General features: G+C 29.5%; 1 protein-coding gene across 1 annotated transcript; it reads left to right on the top strand.

The window, feature by feature from the left end:
- Positions 1-4,119: 4,119 nt before the first annotated feature.
- On the top strand, positions 4,120-22,694 carry prom (prominin). Its single transcript, XM_088202021.1, has 18 exons — positions 4,120-5,592; positions 5,720-5,775; positions 7,005-7,237; positions 10,003-10,190; positions 10,289-10,384; positions 11,012-11,214; positions 17,359-17,494; positions 18,354-18,524; positions 18,590-18,689; positions 18,751-18,832; positions 18,908-19,071; positions 19,229-19,444; positions 19,521-19,636; positions 19,696-19,886; positions 19,951-20,109; positions 22,277-22,413; positions 22,483-22,536; positions 22,605-22,694. The coding sequence occupies exons 1-18, from the start codon at positions 4,209-4,211 to the stop codon at positions 22,627-22,629; spliced, it is 3,711 nt and encodes a 1,236-aa protein (XP_088058147.1). The 5' UTR covers positions 4,120-4,208; the 3' UTR covers positions 22,630-22,694.

Genomic DNA, 22,694 nt, shown 5'->3' with positions numbered 1-22,694 from the left:
CCCGACAAACACTTGTTAACGAGTGATGATGATAAAGAACCCAAAAGTAATCCGTGATTTAACAGTAGAGTGACTTATCCTCTCCAGATCGAGTATCGCCTTTATTGGAAAATACTGAAGGATAAAATATTTCGGTTTGCAAAAATGCTACTGCTATATTTTCACCTGCCCATTTATTATATAACACAGCTTTAATATTACACACATCAGTACATTATTTCTTCATCATCATTAAAAAATAATGCTACTTAATATTTCAATCAAAATTATTTTTGTATATTTTTTAATAATTTCAATAAATATTGGTCTTATGTATTATAATATTTTTGTAAATATAATTAGATTAGAAAAAAAAAAAATTATATATAAATAATAAGTTTTTATAATTTTTAAATGTGACACATTATTAATTTATAATATTAAGTACCTAACCTAAATTATTACCTTTATCTTAAACGCTTTTTAGTTTCTTAAAATTATTATCTTAGTCTAGTTTAATAAGGCCATTATTTATATAACACGTATATTATTATTTATATAACAAACATATTAATTGTATATATAAAACTATACGTAGCACGTATATTATATATACAATTAATATGTTTGTAAATTAATTTATATTAATGAAATAAACATATTAAAAAATCAATTAAAATCATAAGAAATCCTGTGTTTGGCACTATAGAATGAGCAAAATACTTAACGAAGCGACGATGACTATAGCTCACATATTAATGGCGGCGTCGAAAAAAGCTAACAAGACCGTTTGAAAAACCGAAGTTGCTTAACTTTCGATCGAAGTATCGCATAACAAACTTTGTCAAATGCTTTGGGACTTAATCTAAGGACTAAAGCATTCTCTCATATTTTTTTTCATACTTATTAAGAATAAAGTATATATTTGAAGTGTGTAAAATATAAATTAAATCTGAATGATTTATACAATAATCACATTAGTGAAAACACGTATTAACATATGGTTATTAATTATTAGGAAATCTAGCATTTTCTTATTAAAATTTAATTTGTATGTAACATACACAATATTAAAATAATATTTCAGCTAAATACGTTCATTTAGGAATAAAGTAAAATATGGTAATATAAATAAGCATTTTATGTAATTTATGAACTGTCTTGCTAAACAAGCAGCCTCAAATAAAAATTACTCTCGATCTATCTTTAGCTTAGGAAATACCTAATGAGATCTCGCATAATAAATTATATTCGAAAGCCTATTTCGCTAGCAAAGTGAAGGATCTTTATTTTGTCATTTGAGCGGAAGCTTGATTTGTGCAAATTATTTTCACAGCAGACTTTCAACCTTAATTCGTTCGCTTGTGTTTGTCGCCATTTGAATAATAAACACTTTTCCGGTTCATTCTCCAGCTGAAAATTCGGCCACTGCTTCAATTAAATTTATCAATTTGGATAAAAGTTATAAAAGCGAGTCTTTTAGATGTATTCAATATTTGATTATCTAAATATAGAATTTTCAGTTATAAAAATCGATTTAATACATATGTATATGGAGACTAGCAATGAAATTTCATTAAGACACTGTCCCAGCCGCAGAAATTTGTGGGCACATCCCGAGATTATTTTCAGGTCTTGGTGCCTGCAATCGTTTTATTGCCTGTTAATTAAGAGACCGGCTGAATGGTTTGAGGCTTTTCGCTTCGGTCTCATTTAACGATTTTCCAAGTATTATTGTTCAAGGCTGATTAAAAACTGCATCATCTGAATCTTTACAAATTATTATATTTTATTATATTAGGCCCTTAAAAATAAATATGGTTATTGTTTAATACAATAAGACCAATATTACGGATTATTGCTTTATTTTTAGTAAAACAATGAATAAAATAAATCAATAAAACATGTTTATCATTCTGAAGAGATTAACGAACTCTGAACTTATTTTTAATAAATTAAATATTTTTACATAGAGTTTTAATACTAATACGTTAATTTCCATTCATTAAACGTTTAATAAATAGATTTTTTAATAATTTAGCATTATAGATTATGTATCTCCTATTAAGAACTTTATATATAACTTCTTGTAACGTTAACTTAGTCTTGTTGCATATAGTAATACATAGTAATGTAATCTTAGCCCTAACTTCAATATAATATAGTATAAGAAATTATAAAAACAGTAATATAAAATATGTTTTCAGTACCTTATATAAGTGTTAATCATATAATATTATAATATTTAATTTAAAAATTAATTGGAACCAAACTTATTAGTACCTCATTTTTCTTTTGTAATACGAAAGAAAGTACATACTTACTTTATGTCTTATTATAATTTGCATATTTTGTGTTTTCTCTTTTTGTAGAATAACTTTCTATTTGAATTTAACAAATTTTATGACACTTAATATTCATACTGTAGAATAAAATAAATAGTGCACTGAAGAAATTTTAATTAAAAAAAAGTTAAGCGAATACATTATTGTAAACGCTTTTAAATAATATATTATAGTTGAGTTGAATAGTTTTAATATAAAGCAAATGTTAAAAATATATTTTACTTGTACCAAATTATTATATAAATATATTTTAATAAAAATAATAAAATTGTATAATAAATAGAACAATTACCAATGTTGTCATAATGATATTGCTCAAATACGTCAGATTTTTTTTAAATAATAATTTCATTCAAGATTTGTAATAATTAATTAACTCTCATGATAATCTAGATTAAGAAATTTAATTACGCTTTTGTAATTAATATAATTTAATCTCTTCAACGATGAAAGAAAATTTAATTATATTAAAATAATACTGAACCGAAATAAGAACTTGATAAATTTGATGTGTTTTGATTTTATTATAACATAATATACTTTGTAGAATAGCTTAAGCGAAGCCATATAAGATGCGAAACCTATGCGTATTTAAAAACCGCAAAGTAATTACAATTTTATATTATTATGATTTAATATACATAATAATCAATAGTATACTATAAATAAAGGATATTTAGAAAGTGAATAAGTTAGGTTATTTCAATTAAAAGAAATTTTATTTTCGGTTAGGGCACATAACACTGCATTTTTGGTAGGGTCTGCATGACGTGTCAGTTTATTAATCCTCAATCTTGTTAAATTTTGTACTGGCAAAGTGTTTTAAATTACTGTGTTTAATTATAAACACGTTATTATTTTTTGTATATGAAAGACTACATATCAAATTCATCCTTTATATACACCATGGTAAAAAAATCAAAGTGGCGTTCCTGATGAAGAAATGCGTTGTAGATTATTTAATGTTGCTAATGAACTTATTTAAAAATGAAATTCAACAATGTCATTTAACAATGTCAAAAAACAACAACGAATACCTAAGTATTACACTAGACAGAAAATACAATATAATAGATGAAAACTTCTATAATATTGGAATCAGACTTTAAAGAAAGTTTTTTTTTAACAATGTAGTTCCCATCGAATACGTTTGATAGTTATTTTAAGTAAAAAATGTCGAGTTTTTTGAGTGGAATAAAGAAACATCTTTTAGCTTTTAACAACCCAAATTATAATTTTACATGTTTGTTTTTGGAATGCTTTAATTTTTTTTGTATATAACATATAGCTTATAGTATATCGAATCGAATATCCTTTGTACAAATATAATAATTTATTATTCTGTATATGTAACGTGATCTTAGAGAGACGGTTGTATTTTGTATTATGTAACTAATACAAACAACAATGATCTCCCTTAAGTTTAATGTGTTATAATACATTTCCAGTACATTAACGGATTTATACAGTTCCTTCACCCGCATATAGGGAGAGTACATATGTACACACACACATAATAACCCCGTGCTCAATTACTAATCCAACTAGCGTTCCGTAGCTAAGTAGTGAAACCTGAAAGCCAATTCAACGACCAGTGTTCGACGCTGTCAGTCCTAAGTGAGACCGATCGACCGAGAGCTGCCTTTTTATATATTTTATTCTAAACACGGACAATTAAATTTGTTAAAAAAATTAAATTCGGACAAATTTATCTTTCCGGTCGAGACATGAGAAATTGTGGGTGTCCCGCGGCGCGCGCGAATGCTCCACAATAGAAGAGAGGACATAAAACGGGTCCCCAGTGTGGCGAGAAGCCAGTGCAAATGTTACAATAAAAAACGCGAAGCGTCTAGCTGTGTGACCCGAAAGTTGAAATAAGGAGTTATGTCTTTGTTTTGGTTGTTTAACATTTTTTTATTGTTCACGCACTGCGCCGATTCTGCGCTTCCGCCGCATGAAGATTTTCAAGAGATAAATGCCAGTATTTTATCGGAGGAAGCTGAAAATGTTTCAGCCGGCGGTAATGGAAGCCTTTTGAGACACGCTGCGGACTCTCTCGGAAGACAATTAGTAGACATTACGGCCAAGGCATCTGCTGGCAGCCCGATGAAAAATGGCGCGCTGCAACGCGACGAGAAAATAAAAATCACAAAAGGAAGCTCAGTTTTTAATGGAAATATTAACTTTGAGAAAGACGTCGTTTCCAATAGAGCGGCTTCTGAAACTCTAATTGATAACACAACGCCGTGGCATGACCCTCCAGCTTTACTGGTATCGAACGATTGCGAAGAAATGAAAAATCACATAAAAGAGCGACTAGAGCGACACGAGGACAAAGACATGGAACTCAAAGAAAAAGATTCGAGTTTATACAAAAAAGTTACAGCTTTAGAATCAGACAAGTTTTTAAAACAAATTAAAGAAATATCACACAACAACGACAAATCTAGGCGAGCTGTTAATGAGAGATTAAATCTTAATTATGATTACAAAGACGTTGAAAGAGTAACAGATACAATTATTGATTTTAATATTTTAGACGGGGACAATAACAGATTGCAAATATTCAATGATAATTTTGCATTAGGCAAAAAGTCGTTGCTAAACTCAATTTTTATTGATAATCTAAATTTGGAGAAAGACATTACTAACAAAGCTACTTCTGATAGCACAGCACCATGGCATGAGCCTCCATCTTTGCTGGTATCTGACGATTGCGAAGAAATGAAAATCGATATAAAAGAGCCAATAGAGAGACACGAGGGCAAGGACATGGAGTTGAAAGAAAAAGATGCGAGTTTATACAGGAAAGTTATTGGTTTAGAATCAGACAAGTTTTTGCAACATGGTAAAGCCATATCCCATATACACAGCAATGACAAAGCGAGAAGAGCGGTGAAGGAGAGATTAAAACTAAATTATGATTACAAAGAGGCAGAAGGAGAAACGACAACAAGCGTTAATTTTGAGTTATTGGAGAGGAAGGTAAACAATAACAAAATGCACATATCTAATGAGCGTTTTGAAACAACACAAACGGAAGACGTCAAATATTCGCCGGACAAAGAAGAGGAGGTGGGTGAGAAAGACGAAAAATCTTACGCTTGGAAAGGCAGGCAGAGATCGAAAGATTCGACAATCAGATTCGGAGCTGGACCGCCTCGAGAGAAGTACATTGTTCCCTCGCTAAAAATCTCCGAGGGGACATTCATCTTCAGATTTTTATCCGGGTTCTTTGGCTTTCTGCACCCGTTCAATTTTCCCACCGGTGAGATTAAAAAAGTGGACACCCGATTGGCTTTACTAAGTCGGGTTTTTTTTATAATATTTTGTGAAAGTTTATGAAGGACATATGCATATGACAGTAAATATATGTGTTTATTTTTAAATTACAGAACTTCTAAGAGATGTCTTATGGAATACTGTGTCAGTGCCACAACTCATTCTGCAGGTTTCATTACGCTTTTAAACAGACATTCTTGCACAAAGCTTTGTTGTATAATACATGCAATATTGTGTATTTCTTAGTAAAATGTTGTGTTCGTGAAAGGTTGAACGCTAAAAAGTACCATTGCATATTTAATATTATTAATAAAAATATTTTATTAAATAAATTTAGTATCTTAAGTAAATATTTGTATTAAAATAATTTTATATAATGAATTCATTTTAATATTTATTTTGTAACATGACAGACCTTAGCCTTAAGCATTACTAGCGCCTATAGAAATACTTCAATGTCTGGTAATCCAAGACATGTGATTTTTATTAACTGTGAATTTTATAAGGTGTTTTTTTTATTAATATGTTTTTAAAGCGTGCAATCTCAGTGCCACTAACACATTTTTAAATATACATAATTTTTTACTATCGCTTTGATAAAAAAATTCACTAAGCCCTTATTTTAAATCAGTCTTTGTATTTGAGGTGGATATTTTTATTTTGGCTCATCTTATTTAACAATCTAAAACATGGGTGGCCAGACTTTTTGCAACAAGAGTCCTAGTTACTTACCTGAAAATATTAGGAGCCGCACCTAAAGTTCTTTGTATTTTTTCCAAATCATAATGTATTTATTTTGCCAATTTTCACAGATTTATTATAATTTTATTTTATTTATTTTTTGCTAGGTTTATGAATTTGTAATGTTAAAAAAAATATTATAATATGATAAATAATTGTTATATATAACAAGCGAGCATTTGGTGAACTCGCACGTGACAAGTGCAGGTGTATTAAACTGTAAAAACTTGTACAAAGAATATGTACAATGAAATTTTCAGGATTATGCTTACTAATACCGGAATTCAGTACCAAATTATTGATTACGTATATGAACGTATACAAAAAAAATAAGAAAGTTCAAGTAGAATGCGAAACGAAATTAAAAACATATTAATTAGCGAAAGCTTTTTAATACACAACATTATTAAAAAGCTCAAAAGCCAATAATCAAAATAATTAATTCAGCGAATCTCTTATACATTTTTCGCTGTATTAATATTATTTTTGTGTTTATTTTTCTACATCCGCTTAAACGTTATTTTATATTTTTGACTAGAACCTCGCTTTGTGCACACTTTTTAATTAACTAACCCCAATCTTACGTGTATTGTGTACTATATGTTGTGTATGTAAATACGAGCTATTCCGCGTAATAAACACGCACACGCATTCCAGTCGATACGCGTCGAAGTGGGTTTCATCATCGCCATAATATTGGGTCTGATGGCGTCTTTAGCAGTTCCAGCGTACGGATTCTGCGTATCTGTGCTGATGTTGTTCGGGAAGAAGAGGTCGAAATTCGATCAAGACACCCCAAGTCCTGGAGCCATGGAGGAGGAGGACTGTGGAGACGCCTGCGAACGCAGAATCCTAATGGTGCTGATGCAAATGTTGCTATTGATCTCCGTGTGAGTAACATGGAAACCGATTTTTATCTATAAATATTAGGAACGGGTTCTCGATACTCTTCTTACTTCCCTTTTCGATAAACTCATGATGTTATTATATCGAATATAGTAGCCACTTTGTGATGAACACAGATCGGTTTACATACATAATATCAACATAAAACTTGTAACTTATGCAAACCATGTACATATTTAGCAATATTTTTAATAAAAAAATAGACACAAATGTTGCTACAAAATTGATTTAAATATGATCATGACTTTTTCACAATAATTAGTAATATATAATGTTTATTCCATAACGATTTGCGGCGTTATTATTATCAAGAGCCAGCTTGTAAAGAAGTAGCCAACTTATAGCCATTTTTATTTTCACAATATGTAATATTTTATTAAAATAATGAATATAATAAAGTTAGACGAATAAACTAAAATATACAGAAAGAAAAACTATAATTTTATCCTAACCTTAGCAAATGAATAAAAGCATTAAAATATGTGCATGTTCTACATCTATTCATATTTAGTTTGTTTTTATCGTAGTCTTTGATACTTGAAATGAGTAAGTAAAGTAGTTACTCGAGTTGCTTTTTCTTGTGTAAAAATAAAACAAAGTTCTCGAGTCGTTATTATTTAATTGAGTTGAGTTCTTAGTATTTAATTGGCTGCTTAGCTTGATCTTGTCGGACAATCAAAGGAATCAGTTGCTTTCCTAAGTATTTTAAGAGTCGTCTCGGTCGATTCGGCGTAGCTTCATTTAATTTTGCGTTTATTTTAAGTCAAAAGTATTAGTTTTAGATGAAATGGCGAAAGTATGTGATATAGTGTAGCAGTTTTATGGCTTATATAATAAATTTAAAAACCCTTTCAGCCAATGTAGGCGATTAAGAGTGAAATCAGACTCTTTTTAATTTTCTTATAGCGATATAAATTCTTTGTTAAGCGACAATAATTTATTTATAAACGCTAATAAAAACAATGTCACCATTATATAAAATACGTGTATTTTTTCAAATAAAATGCATGTTTTTTGGCAAGTCTAAGGTTTGTTAATATACTTTTGGTCATTACTCCAACTTCGTGCAAAATATAATTTCTGAGAAAATCTATAGGACACAATTTAATTAATTTATTAAAAGATGCTTAAAAATCAATTAGTATTGTCAGTATTTAAATCATTTTAAATTTATTATTTATTTATTTTTTCGATTAAATTAAGACCATCGTGGCCTAACAGGTTACCCCAATGCGCCACGATGGTCGAAAGCAAATTATAAATTTATAAAACATAAAAAAACGTATATATATGAATAAATATAACAATACTTAAACATAACAAAAAAAATTATAAAATATTAAAATTAAAAGATATAAACCGGATCAGATCCTCGTAGCTAACATTAAATAAATCAATTTTCAATGCCAGCGTATTAAGGAGCCGTATGGCCACAGCCATAGGCGAGTCGGCAAGTGCGGATGTCCTAGCCCTAACTGCCATCAAAAGAGGTCTCGATCGTGATTCTCGAAAATGTTCCGGAACCCAAAACTGGAATTCCTCGAGAATAGCTGGATTGTCGACAGCACCTTTTAGTAGTTTGAAAAAATGCTTAGCGACATACAGCTTTCTGCGAGAATTCAGCGAATCATATCCCAACGCTCCTAAAAGAAAGGCGCTGGGATATAAGAACGGATAATAACCAAATGTCCTTTTGTAAAGGTATCTTAAATACCTTTTTTGAATTTTTTTTACTAAAAAAACTTATATTACATTCTACTTTCCCTTTTATTACCATTTACTCTCAGAAATGTTTTTTTAATTATTAAATATATGTATGTCAAATTCACAAAAATGAACCGCTGAATCTTAATCAGATTCGCAAACTCAAAAATAAATATTTGCCACTACTGCTAGTTTTTTTTTTGTTTATTTATGATATTGCAGTTGACATGTACTAATTATTTATGTTTTAAAGATAATTAAGATTTAATGTTTAGATTGGATTTATAAAATCGGTAAATTGATTGCATTGATATCGTTTTTAGGAAAATATATTTACATCGTTAATAGATAAAATGTAAGAAGTTCGTGATAATTAAAAAAAACTTATGTTGATTCCATTTTCTTTTTTTCTGACAATTACAATAATTTAATTTAGGAACATTTTTATTTAATTAAAAAATGTTTATGTTTTTAAGCAAATATCAATAACTTCCTTGGGCGAATATGTGAGGAGAACAATTAAAATTGAAAACTATATTGTTAAACTTCGCCTAATAATGTACAGCCCCTCAACGAAACAAGAGACTTCCGGGTCAACTTTTATAAGCGAAGCCATTGTGGTCCCTTAGCAATGAGTATTTTTTCTAGCCGTGTGTTTCATAACTAATAAATTACTAAAAGTACTTAATTTAGTATATATCGACCACAGTAATTAATGCTATTTTTTTTAATAGTGTCATAAATGACTTTGTGTTGTTGTTTGGCAAAACACCTTCGTTTGATTGTTAATTATTTTTAGTCAATTGTTAAGGTATTTTCTACACAGTGAAGAGTAAGTGTACAAATCTTAACTTAAAAATTATAAATGAGCATTACTGAACACGTTAAAAATAGTGAAAACTGATTTAATCAGACAAAAATAAATTACTATTATTTTTTTATTCTGAAAAATATTTACGGTTATTTTAATAAATTTATTTTCGATTCATCCTAAATTATATATTTTTATTTAAAATATTTAAAATAATATTTTAATTCTGCACAGTTTCGGAATCGGCGTAATGGTAATTGGTAACGAGTTTGCTAACAATGGAGCAGGATTAACTGGAAACGGTCTGAGGGCCGCGGGTCGTGATCTATCTGCCTACATCCATGCCACTCATAGAGATCTGGTTCACGTGCTTTTAGATTCAGCTGATCAGACTATAGCAGCTGCCGACCAAGACCTTGATCGTAAATTAATTTAATTAATATTATAGTATTATTTCAAGAAATAATATTATATATAAATATTTTTTCTATTAATTTATTTTAATATTGTGGCATTTTAGGTGTTGACTTTTTACTTGGTGAACCAATTCAAAAAGCCATTGCTGTCGAAACTGGAATCGATGTTGCTTTTGATGCTCTTGCTGATATTGCTGCAGGTATGTTTATCATTTATATTGAACTAAAACTAATATTCCTTTTTACAACGAATACTTTTGAAAGTACATCAAAATATGTTTCTTAAAAAATAAAAATAAATAAGATATGTTCTAAAGATACTAATAATCAATTTAATATTTTAATGATTGTGTATTCTTCTAATTTAAAATTAAATAAAATTAAAATATTTTTGTATAGGTTATTGTGAAATTTATATTGTTTAATTACATTAACAATTCACAGTACAGCAAAAAACGTTCATTTAACAATATCACAACAACTTTAAATTAACAAAAGTTTTATAACCAGCTGAAATACCATGCTCGTACGTACAACTCTATTATGTTTGATAAAGCGTCTCGTTTAATTACTAATAATAAATTCATATCCATTCGTTTTTCGAGCTACGACGTTGCTCGGTCCTCCGCCAGCTATTTTCAAGTTTTGTTCGCAGTCCAAATTGTATTATAAAGTCATCAAGAAAGTTTGGCGAACTTGGCTTTATTCGGCGCGTCTTTTTCAGGGGCGTGACGAAAACGAGATTGTCTGCAAAAACGCCGAAATTTTGATTTCTTTTTTAGAAACCTTTTAAAATAAAATTGTGTTTATATTATGTTTTATTTCAGTTAGTGCAGAAATCAGTACGAAAGTCTTGGCACTGGGGAGTGATGGTTCTAGAGCGGTATCCATGGCAATGTCGGCCAAGGAAAGATTGAGGGAATTAAGAAGACAATTGGATGCTGCAAGAGATAATTGTGCTAAGGCTGACAGACCTCTTTGCGACACAATCGATACGAATGGCTTGGATCTGGTTATCAAATTCGAAATGGTATTATTTATATTTTTTTATGTAATATATAATTCCAAACCTTGCAACGAATAATGAAAATTCTCATTCTCTACTTTAATTTAAAATATGAAAAAATTATTATAATACGTGATTTTTTTCATAATACTACATTATTTTTATTATTTGGTCAATATATTAGTCGAGTTTAATTTTAAAAATAAATAATTTTAATGGTTAATAATTTCAAAGTTTATTTTATCCCAAAGCGAAATACTTTTGTCACAACCAGCGATAAATTTTACTATTTTTCTTAAAACTAGCTAGTTTATTTTATTAAAATGTCGTTCTAGGGTCTCAAAGGCTAATAATGAATTTTATTAAAACGCTGTGTTATATTTTGCCACACAGAAATAAATTATATGTGGTTTTTCATTAAAAGTTTTATTTATATAAATAAAATTCTGTCGTTCATTGAGCCGTTACCCCTTGGCTACCAACCCTTTGGGACCGCAACTTCAACCATAGTTATTTACATTTAAATATCTACAAATTCAATAATATTTTTTACTAAAATAGAAGTTTTACATACAAGAGGATATTGAAAATTAAATTGTACGAAGTACTAGATACATATTTTTTATCTTCATATGTGAAATTTCATAAATGTCTCTGCAAAGTTTTACGTTACTCCGTCAGTTAGTGAATTTAAAAGAATATGAAGTAAAATTATTATCAACTTTTTTAAGAACATCATATAAAGCATAATTGTACAGATTTCAACGTATAAATATATACATATATACCCTTTTTATATGAATTTGTATCACAAAACAATAACATATAGATATAGTACACACTTAAGGAACACTTGTCTTTATAGTGTGAAAATTAAAAAAGCATTTAAGATAATCGCAGTTGAAAGTTAAGATCTGCTACCATTAAAGAAAATATAAATATAATTTATGATTTGGTATTAAAATTTAATACAACCCTGAATGAAAGTCGAAATATAATTTACTAAAATTTACTCGGAGAGTCCTTTAACATTTATTAATAATATAAAAAATAGCTTTTAGTAATCATTTAAACATTAACTGAATGCTTAATACAATATTATTATTGAATAAAGTAAGTTAGGTTAGTAAGATTTTACTATGCAGACTTCGATGTATATTCATATATTATCATTTATACAAGATTATATACTATGTTTGTATTGTAACAGTGACATTGCCTTTAGCATACACAATTCAATATTATATAATTTATATCTTACCGTAGCACGTCTTACCTTTGTTAGTTAAATCAATCCTTATATGAATTCAAACTTACTTATATGCTGCCGCATAAAAAGATCAGTATAAAATAAATTATTAGGTAGTATATTTTAATTTATCCTATACATAATTATTACATAATTTTTCCGTCCATCCATCTGCATGGCAACATATTATATCATACTACAAAATATTAATCCAATAAAAATATAAGCTTTTGTAAAAATCACGTACCTTGTTGCTAAGACCGTTTTTTTTATTTCAGCGGGTGTGTAATTATCTAGAATTATTATTTTAATAAAACATTGTAATAAATTATAATTAAAATAAATACAATTTTTAATAATTTAATTAAAATACCCAAGCGTTTATTTTAACGGTGGAATGGTAGTTTTTTACTTAGCTTTTATTGTATTAATCAAATTTTAAATGGGTGTGGGTGAATTATATTTTTTTTTGTTAAGCTGTATATAAATATACATATAAATTAAATTCATAAATATATTGGCAAATTCTAGAACTAATTTGTGCTTTAATAGTGACATAAAATATATAATATTTAAGAAAGACACATGCAGTAAAACCTTGGATTGTAAATAACTTACTTTAGGAGTGTTTCGAAATACTGGATTTTATTTTATTAAATCTCAATCTCTTGCAAAAAAATCAGTGCATATTGCGTAATTTTCTCCCATAGTTGACGGTTTTTTATGGAAAATAAATAAAAATATACCTTATGGAAAATAATTTGCCTTCTAAGTCATGGTTATGGATAATTTTTCTGCTCACTTTTCAGACCTTAAGAATGACTTACTGGAAGAATTCGAGTTCATTATCCAGCCCATTGATCAGCAAGTCATTTTGAATTTCAAAAAGCTTTACACCAAATCACTATTTCAGCGATGATATACAAACATATCGAAAAAGTCAATATTACTCTCAAAGACTTTGATATATGTGTATTGAAATACGAGTACGTTTTCCAAACGAATTATACTCATTAGTTGATACATGTTTTTCTTTTCTTAATTTTTATTGTCGTAGTATATATTATAAATAATAAGATATTAAGATAAACAATTACAAAGTAGTGGACAATGACACAATTTTTCCAATATAACAAACATTTTTTTTATTTTACCTATAGCATTGACTATAATTGTGCAAAAAAAAATCTATTTTTGTGATCAATATTTAAAACCAAAAAATATTGATTGTTATTTTTACATAAATTGTAAAGTTAAAAAGTTAATTACTATATTACAATTTCAATTTCAATTTATTTTTTATTAAAGTGTCACATAAGGTCCTAAATAATAGTGATACTATATTTTTTGTTTATAACATTTGCACCCTGCGTCACTGTTTGCATTGCTAAATCTATCGTTTTTTCACCCTCGTCCTCCTACGTGACTAACATTTCCATTATTCCCCGCAGTTAGGCTTTTGAGGTTTACGCGTCGCAATTTTACACCGGTTTGCCCCCTAAAACAGTAGTAACAAACTGGCGGCACGCGCGCCGCTTCTCTGCCGCTACATTGAGCAATCCTTTCGTTTTCGAGGGCCCATTGCGAATACAACACGCAATGAGCTGTAAGTCGAACCAATAAATTGTCCCTGAGACGATAGGAGAACAGCGAATTTGGCGATTTCGTACAGTGCCCAAACGAAGGGCCAAAGAATTGGGTAGAGCTTAATAATTAAACCTCTAACTTTCTACGTGGGTGTTATATGTATGTATGTACATATGTATGTGTATATGTATGCAGGTCTGCCAATATGGAGGGAGAGGGGACAAATTCCTGGGGCCCGTTCTGTTTTAGATGCCCAACTCTTATTAAGGATATATTTAAAAAAACAAATTTTTTTTTTAATGTTTATTACTAATATTATAAATATCTGTACATAATTCTACACAAATAGATATATTTATTAAATTCTACATATGTTTTAATGCTTACATCGTTTTAAATAAGTCTGTTTTTTAACTCGTACCTATTAATATTTACTCAAGAAATTATATTACGACATTAAAAAATATATAAAATGCCCGGATTCATTAAGCGGCCCTGTATATATGTGTATACTATGCATATGTATGTGAAAAATACATATATTATACACAAAATAACGCGGTAGCTTTTTGAAAATGTTTTAGGAACAATATTTAAGAGACACTTTAAAAGGTACATAATAAAATATTTCAAGCCTAAAACGCATTAATCCTTTCAAAAATAATTTATAATAATAACTGTTGCATAATAATAATTGAATGATTATTATGCAACAGTTTTGAGTCACGTTCAAGTATAGTTTTTATGTGCATTGTTATATATAAGTCCTCGTAGCCTTGTTTAAATTCTGGATATTGAAACTGAACCTGGTTGACGTGAAGAGGGAAGCAGATGTGTTTCCGATCTTTTTTGTCTATAATACTTGACGTTTCCCTACTTGGTTTAAAATATCGATAAACTTCCGTGTGTCCAAATGAAGTTTTAAATGTTTTAACGGAAGCGAGCTCCGGATAGAAGTGTAAGTTTGACGCTGTTTATTTGTTTATTTACAAGTTTTTTTTTCGCCGCAACGGGCAATTATGAAGGTTTGGACGTGTTATTGAAATTGTTATCACCCGTCTATTTTCTTACTGCACTTTTTATTTATTTATTTAAATTAAATTTAGACCATCGTGACTTAGCAGGTTACCAAAATGTGTCACGATGATCAATAAACAATATATCAATTTAGACAGAGGAGGCAAAAAACATTTCTCCTAAAGGGAATTTTGCCTCTGGGAGGAATTTTTTTGGAAACCTGATTTGCTGTCCATGGGTAATATACATACACAAAAACACGTGCAGAATCTTATAACAGCCGTTGTTATACATTTGAGCAACCCTCTCATTGTTACACATGGTATACATAACAAAAATTGTTTTGTAAAAACAAATGGATAAGTTTATGGTGCTTTTAACGCGTCAGAAGTTTTTCCTATGGTCCATTTCAATACCTCTTAACGGTCATGTTGATGAACGCTTAAAGACACATCAATGGAGTATATTTAGGAGCACAATTTTTTTAAATAAAAAGTAAATCGTTTCTAGAAAATCTTTTAAGTTTAATAGAGTCAGATTAAAATGCCAAAATATTTTTGAATGCCATCAAGATATTTTTTACAAATCAATGGTCGTGTTCTATTTTGCTTTTCAACATTAATAAAAAATGAAGAGTCACTTAGCAGTGTAGGGGAATATTTCGTATGTTTTCTGTGTAACCAAAAAAAATTTACAACGAGCCGAGATGATTAAATATTTTATTTTACGACGGTTTTTGCCACGAATTGACAACCCTTGATTTAAATTAAATTTATAATTAATACTAATAATTTGTGATTGAAGCTCAAGTAAATATTAATTGTGTGTGTGTGTAAGCGTGTTTTTTTGCCACAAAGTATATACCTATTGTATATAGGAAACCTACCCAGATGGAAAGCAATAAAGGATTCTCGGAAGGATAATCAACACCGAAATTAATATTGACAAATATATTAAAATTGTATGAGAAAGCAAATATCTGAATTTGAGTTCGGTTAAGTTTTAGCAAATATAAATTGTTTTAAAACATTGTTTTGGCACAATTGCAAAATTATTAAAGCTACAGAAATCAAAAAAACATGTATATATAATATTATATAAAATATATATGGAAGGTGTAAAGATTTAAATTATTATTAAGTATTTATTTATTCTTTAATATTGATATTGTAGTATTTAAAGTAGTTTCTATTAGATATAATTAACTTATGCCGGTTTTTTTTTTAATCTGCAGAAAAAAAATTGCTAAAATTCTCAATATCCTATTTAATTGCAAAACATTATTATTTTCTGTATTATTTTAACGATAAATAGCTGCAAGTGCAAATTTTTTACAAATATAATATTTGCGTCCTCACAATGTTGTCGTTTTTGGCCAAAAATTAGTAGTGAAGGGTGTATAATCGTTGTGTAAAAACCCAAAAGTTTTTAATGTACACTTCTAATCATTTTTTGGATAACCTTACGTAAATAATAATGTTTTAATGTATGTTGTTGTCTAAGACTTGTTCATTGTCAGCTTAAGTTAATGAAATAACACGACTACACAATTTATACATTCTATGTATCTTATATCCGTTTTAAAAGAATCGGTAAAACTTTTTCCGAATCATTCAGAATTTAACAGTACATCTAAACACATATGCTAGATATGTTACGGGACAGCGGAATAAATATCAACCCTAAAATCTATCTAAAAGTGTAGCATGAGTAATTAATTAAAATCTGTAAAATATTGCAATTATTAGCCTAAAATATATTTTTATTCTTTCATGAATTAAAATAATATTATAAGATTAAGTCTTCACGTTTATACTAATTTTCAATGAATTCACTTGCCAACTCAATAACGATAGCTTCATTCGAAAACTATATAATAAGTTTACAAGCAACGTCTTTAAACATAACGAAATTTTAAGGATGAATAAGAGAATTGCATCCACTCAAAATAATCAGAAACTTAAATAGCTCCGCTAATTTTTGCATAGCGCTCGCTAAGCGTCGTACTAAAACGCTTCCCGACAATATAGACAACAAATTCACTTGCAATTACATTACGTAAGGGCCTAAAGCCTTCGTTCACACTAATCTCATCTGCTTTCTACAATATCTACGGCATCGTAGCGCCGAAGCACTACGTAAAACCCGTCGCCGCGCTCCGTCTAATAACCTATGAGGGGTAAATTGAACCAAGTGCCGCTAGGGTTAAGACTACATTTTCTTGGCTTCGTATATCTTAAGCCGCAGCTTATTAGCATGCAGACAAGTCGGTCAACGACTTTAACTTAAATTCATTTCTTGTGTATGCTTTTCAGGTATCCGAGCAGCGTCTGGGACCTTTGATTGGAGCCTTGGGCGCCCAGAATTTAAGCAATGCCACTGAATTCGGCAGACTGCAGTTCAACGATATACCGAAAGCCGTTGCTAATCAAAGTAAAGCCATCATTAACGGTTAGTTTAATTTAAATAATATCATTAAGTTATTTATAACATTGATAATAGCCAAATGGATGCATAAATTAACTACTCATTTTTTTAATTACTATCTTTCGAAATCATTCTTGCTCAATAATGAATTTTATTAGGATTTTAGAGAGAAATATAATTTTTCAATTTAAATGAATTATGTGTAATTATGAATATATATTTCATAACTTTTAATTTAGTCAAAATATTAATCAAAAGTTTTTATCTTACATATTTTATTTTATTGCTGTATCTATATATTAATTTATCTATAATTTACATTATAAAAATCTATTTAAACATCATAGTAATAAAATAATAATAATGTTCAATCTAAATTATATATTAATTATTTTCTTTCTGAATATATACACCACAAGAAAATCAATAAAATCGACGTAAAATAATATAAATGGTCAATGACAAAAACATTTCGCAAGATTTATGATAAACGGAAAAACGGATTATAAAGTACGTTGTAAAAACCCGAAGCATATTTTTTTATGTATATTACATATAATATAAAACGTATTGTATCTCTGAAAAAAATATTTTAGCACTATTTCAAACACCATTAAATATTTTCCCTCCATTATCTTTCATACATAAATTCACTCTCATAACCACCAGCCGGCATGTCAACGTTCCTGTGACCCCATTTGCTTGACCTGACCTTTTTCTCTCTTTTTAAAGTCATCTATCATACATACCGTTCGCATAACGGAACGTGACTATATATTCAATACTTAAAAATACCAATCTTAAAACATATTAATATTACCTCTTTTGAAAAAGCAAAATATAATTTAATATTATTTAATATATTTGTATACAACTTCGATAGATGTCAGAGAAGCTCTGTTGGATAAAAGAGCAGAGATGCTGCGAGCTGAGAGATCGTTAGCGAAAGTCGTGAGACATCTATCGTCAGCTGTCTCAAGTACTACGAGACATATCAACCAAGTGATACGAACAATCGACGCCATTGAGTTCTGGCGCTGGTTTTTCTTTTTAAGTCGGTGATTTTTATATTGGGAAAATATTACATATTTTCATGTATTATATATTTTATTTTTTTAGTTGCTATAATATTGATGTCGATCGTTATCGTATTGATCTCAATCGCTTTATTTTTTGGATGCTGCGGTGCAGAATCTTACAGCAGTTGCTTATTAAAATCGTAGGTTCAGAATTTAATATTCAAATTAATTTATTACATTATTATTTTACTGTTTTTACAGGTCAGTTATAATAATGTGTTTATTGGCAATACCTATGTGGTTTTTGGTCATTGTTATATTCGCTGTGGGTGGACACGGAGAGGTATTAAATGTTACTAAAGCTTATGGCATATTTATATTGCACACAAAACATAATTCCACTTTCTTTGACTTTTAGGTATTTTTGTGTAGGCCTTTATATGAAGAACCAGATTTCAACATTTTAGGAAAACTTATTGACAATCCCGGTATGTTATACAAAGAAAATAATGGATTATTTAAACAAATTTTAAGCGACTTGGATGATATACACATAGATCAGTCATTCAGAAACATTTTAAGGTACGTATCATTTAAATCTATTTGTTTATATTATACTTATAAATCGATAAATAATTTTAGCATCTACAATTTATCAGAATATTTTTAATATAAGTATCAGTTAAATAAATATATTAAACCTATCCATAACAAAAAAAATATTTGATTTTATATATAGGGAGTGCAAAGAAAATCGACCAGCTTATCCTGTGTTTCATTTGAGCAACGTTTTGAACTTGAATGCTGAGACAGCTTATTTCAATTGGTCCAGATTAGAGTCTGCAAAAGACAAGCTGAAAAATCGTAACTTTTCGCTCAACCTGGCTACTCCCAACGTCCAAACTTCACTAAATGATATTATGAGTCAGACCAGCGTCAATATCACCGATTATAGGTTTAGATATTGCTATTTGAAATTACTAATCGACTCGCTGAGTGCTTCATCTAACGTCTAAACTCATTACTCGCAGGATGCAATTAAACGGACCAATTACCGGTAAAGATCTCACGTCCCTGGCTGACCAGCTGGAGAGTATAGCGAATCAAAACAGCGACCTTTCTACTTCGTCTCGGATAGAGACCTTAGGTAATGCCACGGCGAAACGGGCTATTACTAATAAATCATTACTGTTAATCTTTTTTTAGCTTCTAGAACGAGAAGGGTCGTCATAAACAACATTCAGCCTCTGGAACAATTGAGAACGGAACTTGTATATAAACTGACTGAGCTTGAACTGCAGCTTCAACCTTTCCAGCGACAGATGAATCAGTCTCTGAGTCATCTGAAGACCATACAGTATTATATAGACAATCAAGGGGGCGTGATTGCAGAAAAGGTTGGGTGATGTTACGTAAGCAACACGAATTGAATTACATTGTTGGTATTGGCTTGTTTATTAGAAGACGCAAGACTATGTCAAGAGACTCACTGGCTATTTGGAACAATATCGCGGACATGTTTTGGATCAGGTGGAAAAGCACGTGGGACTTTGTAGGCCTATTTGGGATGTGTTTGATGCTGGAAGAACGTTGGTGTGTCGTCATTACATAGACTCGCTGGTAAGATGGACATTATGAATATATAAAAAAAAACTCGATACGATAGGAACATTTTTTATAATAATGTTACACGCTGATTTTAAATGTCATTGCTTTTTCGTGGCTGTTGATATTTATTTTTAAGAAATAGACTTTCTTTACTAAAATAAGCAAAATACTACAGCGAGTAAATTATGGAAACAAGCACAGAAGTTCATAATACCGTAGGCTTTGACACATTTGAATAATATTTTGCAACTTCAAATTAATGAACTAATATAAACTAACCACATATCATCGTCGCGTTACAATTAGTTGTACAATACAAGGTTATAAAAACGCTAAAACAGAAACTATCTCTACCAACACAAATTATAAAATAATTTGTGTACGTGATTTTCCTAAAAATAAACAAATAAATCAAGAATATTTTGTATGAAATAGAGAAACAGTAAAGACGTTGATCTCCTCCCCTTTCCACGTCGCATATACCTTATAATACTAATATAGGATTTCACGTATTTCCAACAAAACTTCCGCTCAAAAAGTTACTTAAAATAAGCACCTTAAACCTCCAAGGTTTTAACTTAATCTTCTGTCTGATTTAGAAACTTAGCATATCATTAATTTACTATACCAATTATACGGCTAAATTTAAACAGTGGTTGTTTACTTGAAAATAATTTTTAATTTCATCCATTGAAATAAATCCGTTGTTTTTTGTGTGGCAAATATATTTTTAATGCTGCTCCAAATAGCCATTTAAAATAACAACAGCTAATTTGTACGTTTGTGATGATAGGGACAGATAGCATAACCCTGGTGTCAATTTTCAGGATCGTAAAAACTAGAAATCGTAACATTCATCAGGATTTTGCTATATTTTCTCGACCTTGTGCGAGCATGTGATTCATTATTACAAATGCGTTTTATGCTTACTCTCAGCGACAGAGAAATTTGTTTTGTCAATTAGACTTATACTGCACTTTTTCAGTTTGTGCAAATGAAATCGCTGAGGAATGCGCACTTGTTAATGCAAACGACCCAATCTCTCCAGCAACATATTCTGTCGATCTTATATCTACCTTTTGATACAATTTTTACGATGATACAAAGCTGCATAGCTGTTGTGTAATTAAACTTGTATATGCCAGAGGTAACGTAGAGAGGGAAGCGGCTGGCTTGTCAATATTCTTTGTATCTGGCGATAATTGACGCAGCTTTTATAGTTTTTAACTACTTTTCATGCGATTACGTTGAGGGAGTTTAGGTGGAAGTTTCTGATGCAGTGTTGGCGGAAGCGAATTCCGAATAGAATTGTATATTTAGGTGTTATGTATCTGCTTTATATACTTAGCAAGCCTGTGGGAGATTTCCTACTCACACATTTTTCGCTACAATGGCTAATGAATAAATTTGGGGGTGTTACTTTATTTGTTAATATTTAAATTTATTTTCTCGTTAGAACCTTTTTTGTTTTTGTGTTTAAGTATGCGATGCGGCAATCTGGGAACTTGTGATTTTGCACCCCTATGATAATTTTTTAATTCTTTGATAATTAATAAAAATATTTTTAGAATTTATAAAGAATAAATTATTGAATTGTATACATTTAGGTAATTTCTTAGTTTATGACTAACACTTAAACTATAGATAATGACAATAGTCGTACAAAGTTCTCTGTGGGTCGTATATACTGGTATTGGCTTGTGCCGCTTTTAACGCGTAAAAGTTTACAATTAGCAATTAATTCCACTATAATCATTCATAAAATTAATATTTTTTCTTACAAACATGAATTTAAATAATATTTAAATCAGTTTGCTATTTTAAACATACATTTAGTTTTTACAAATTAAAAAACAATTAAATACACAAATATTAATTTATATATTCCTGTATTTGGTTGAGTGTACTTATCATACGTGTAAGTAATACCATTTGTGACAAACCAATTATATATACGACTTGCCATTTAAAACAATGCAATTAAATTAAACTGTGCGTCGTTGGGTGTAGGTGGGGTTAAACATACAAAAACCCTAATAAATGTACACTATAATAATAATACTAGAAGTAATATAAGCACTACGTGCCATTTTTTTATTATTTTTAAGAATATTTTTATAGTTAAATAGAAAAAAAATTAACTACTTGCACAATTAATGCTCGTTTATATATGTTTCAGAACGGATATTGGCTTGGTTTAAGTGTATCACTATTTCTCTGGATAGGAATGGCACCATTGGCACTCAAATTAAGACGCTCTTTTAAAAGAGCCTGCTTACGTAAAAGTGGACTTTTATTAAGAACAATTTCACATCAGTAAGTCTAAATATAACTTAAAAAGATAATATTACATAATATAGTGAGTCTTATTTATGGTTTCAACAGAAATTCCTCGGAAAACGCGGTAATTTCGGAACAGAGCGCCTGGTCGACACCTGGGTATGTTATTATATAAATTATATATTTTAATAATAAATATTTATAATTTTTATAATTTTTGATTGCAGTGAACCTCCGCAAGATAATTGGTGATTTTTTTTTTATTAAATAGACGTAGATTTTTACTAACATTTAGAGTAATAAAATTGTTATTAAAA

This window comes from Plectrocnemia conspersa, unplaced genomic scaffold, assembly GCF_051122295.1.
Source record: "Plectrocnemia conspersa isolate PC_06_02 unplaced genomic scaffold, ASM5112229v1 ptg000013l, whole genome shotgun sequence".
Classification (NCBI taxonomy): domain Eukaryota; kingdom Metazoa; phylum Arthropoda; class Insecta; order Trichoptera; family Polycentropodidae; genus Plectrocnemia; species Plectrocnemia conspersa.
This window is presented reverse-complemented; position numbering and strand designations above follow the sequence as displayed.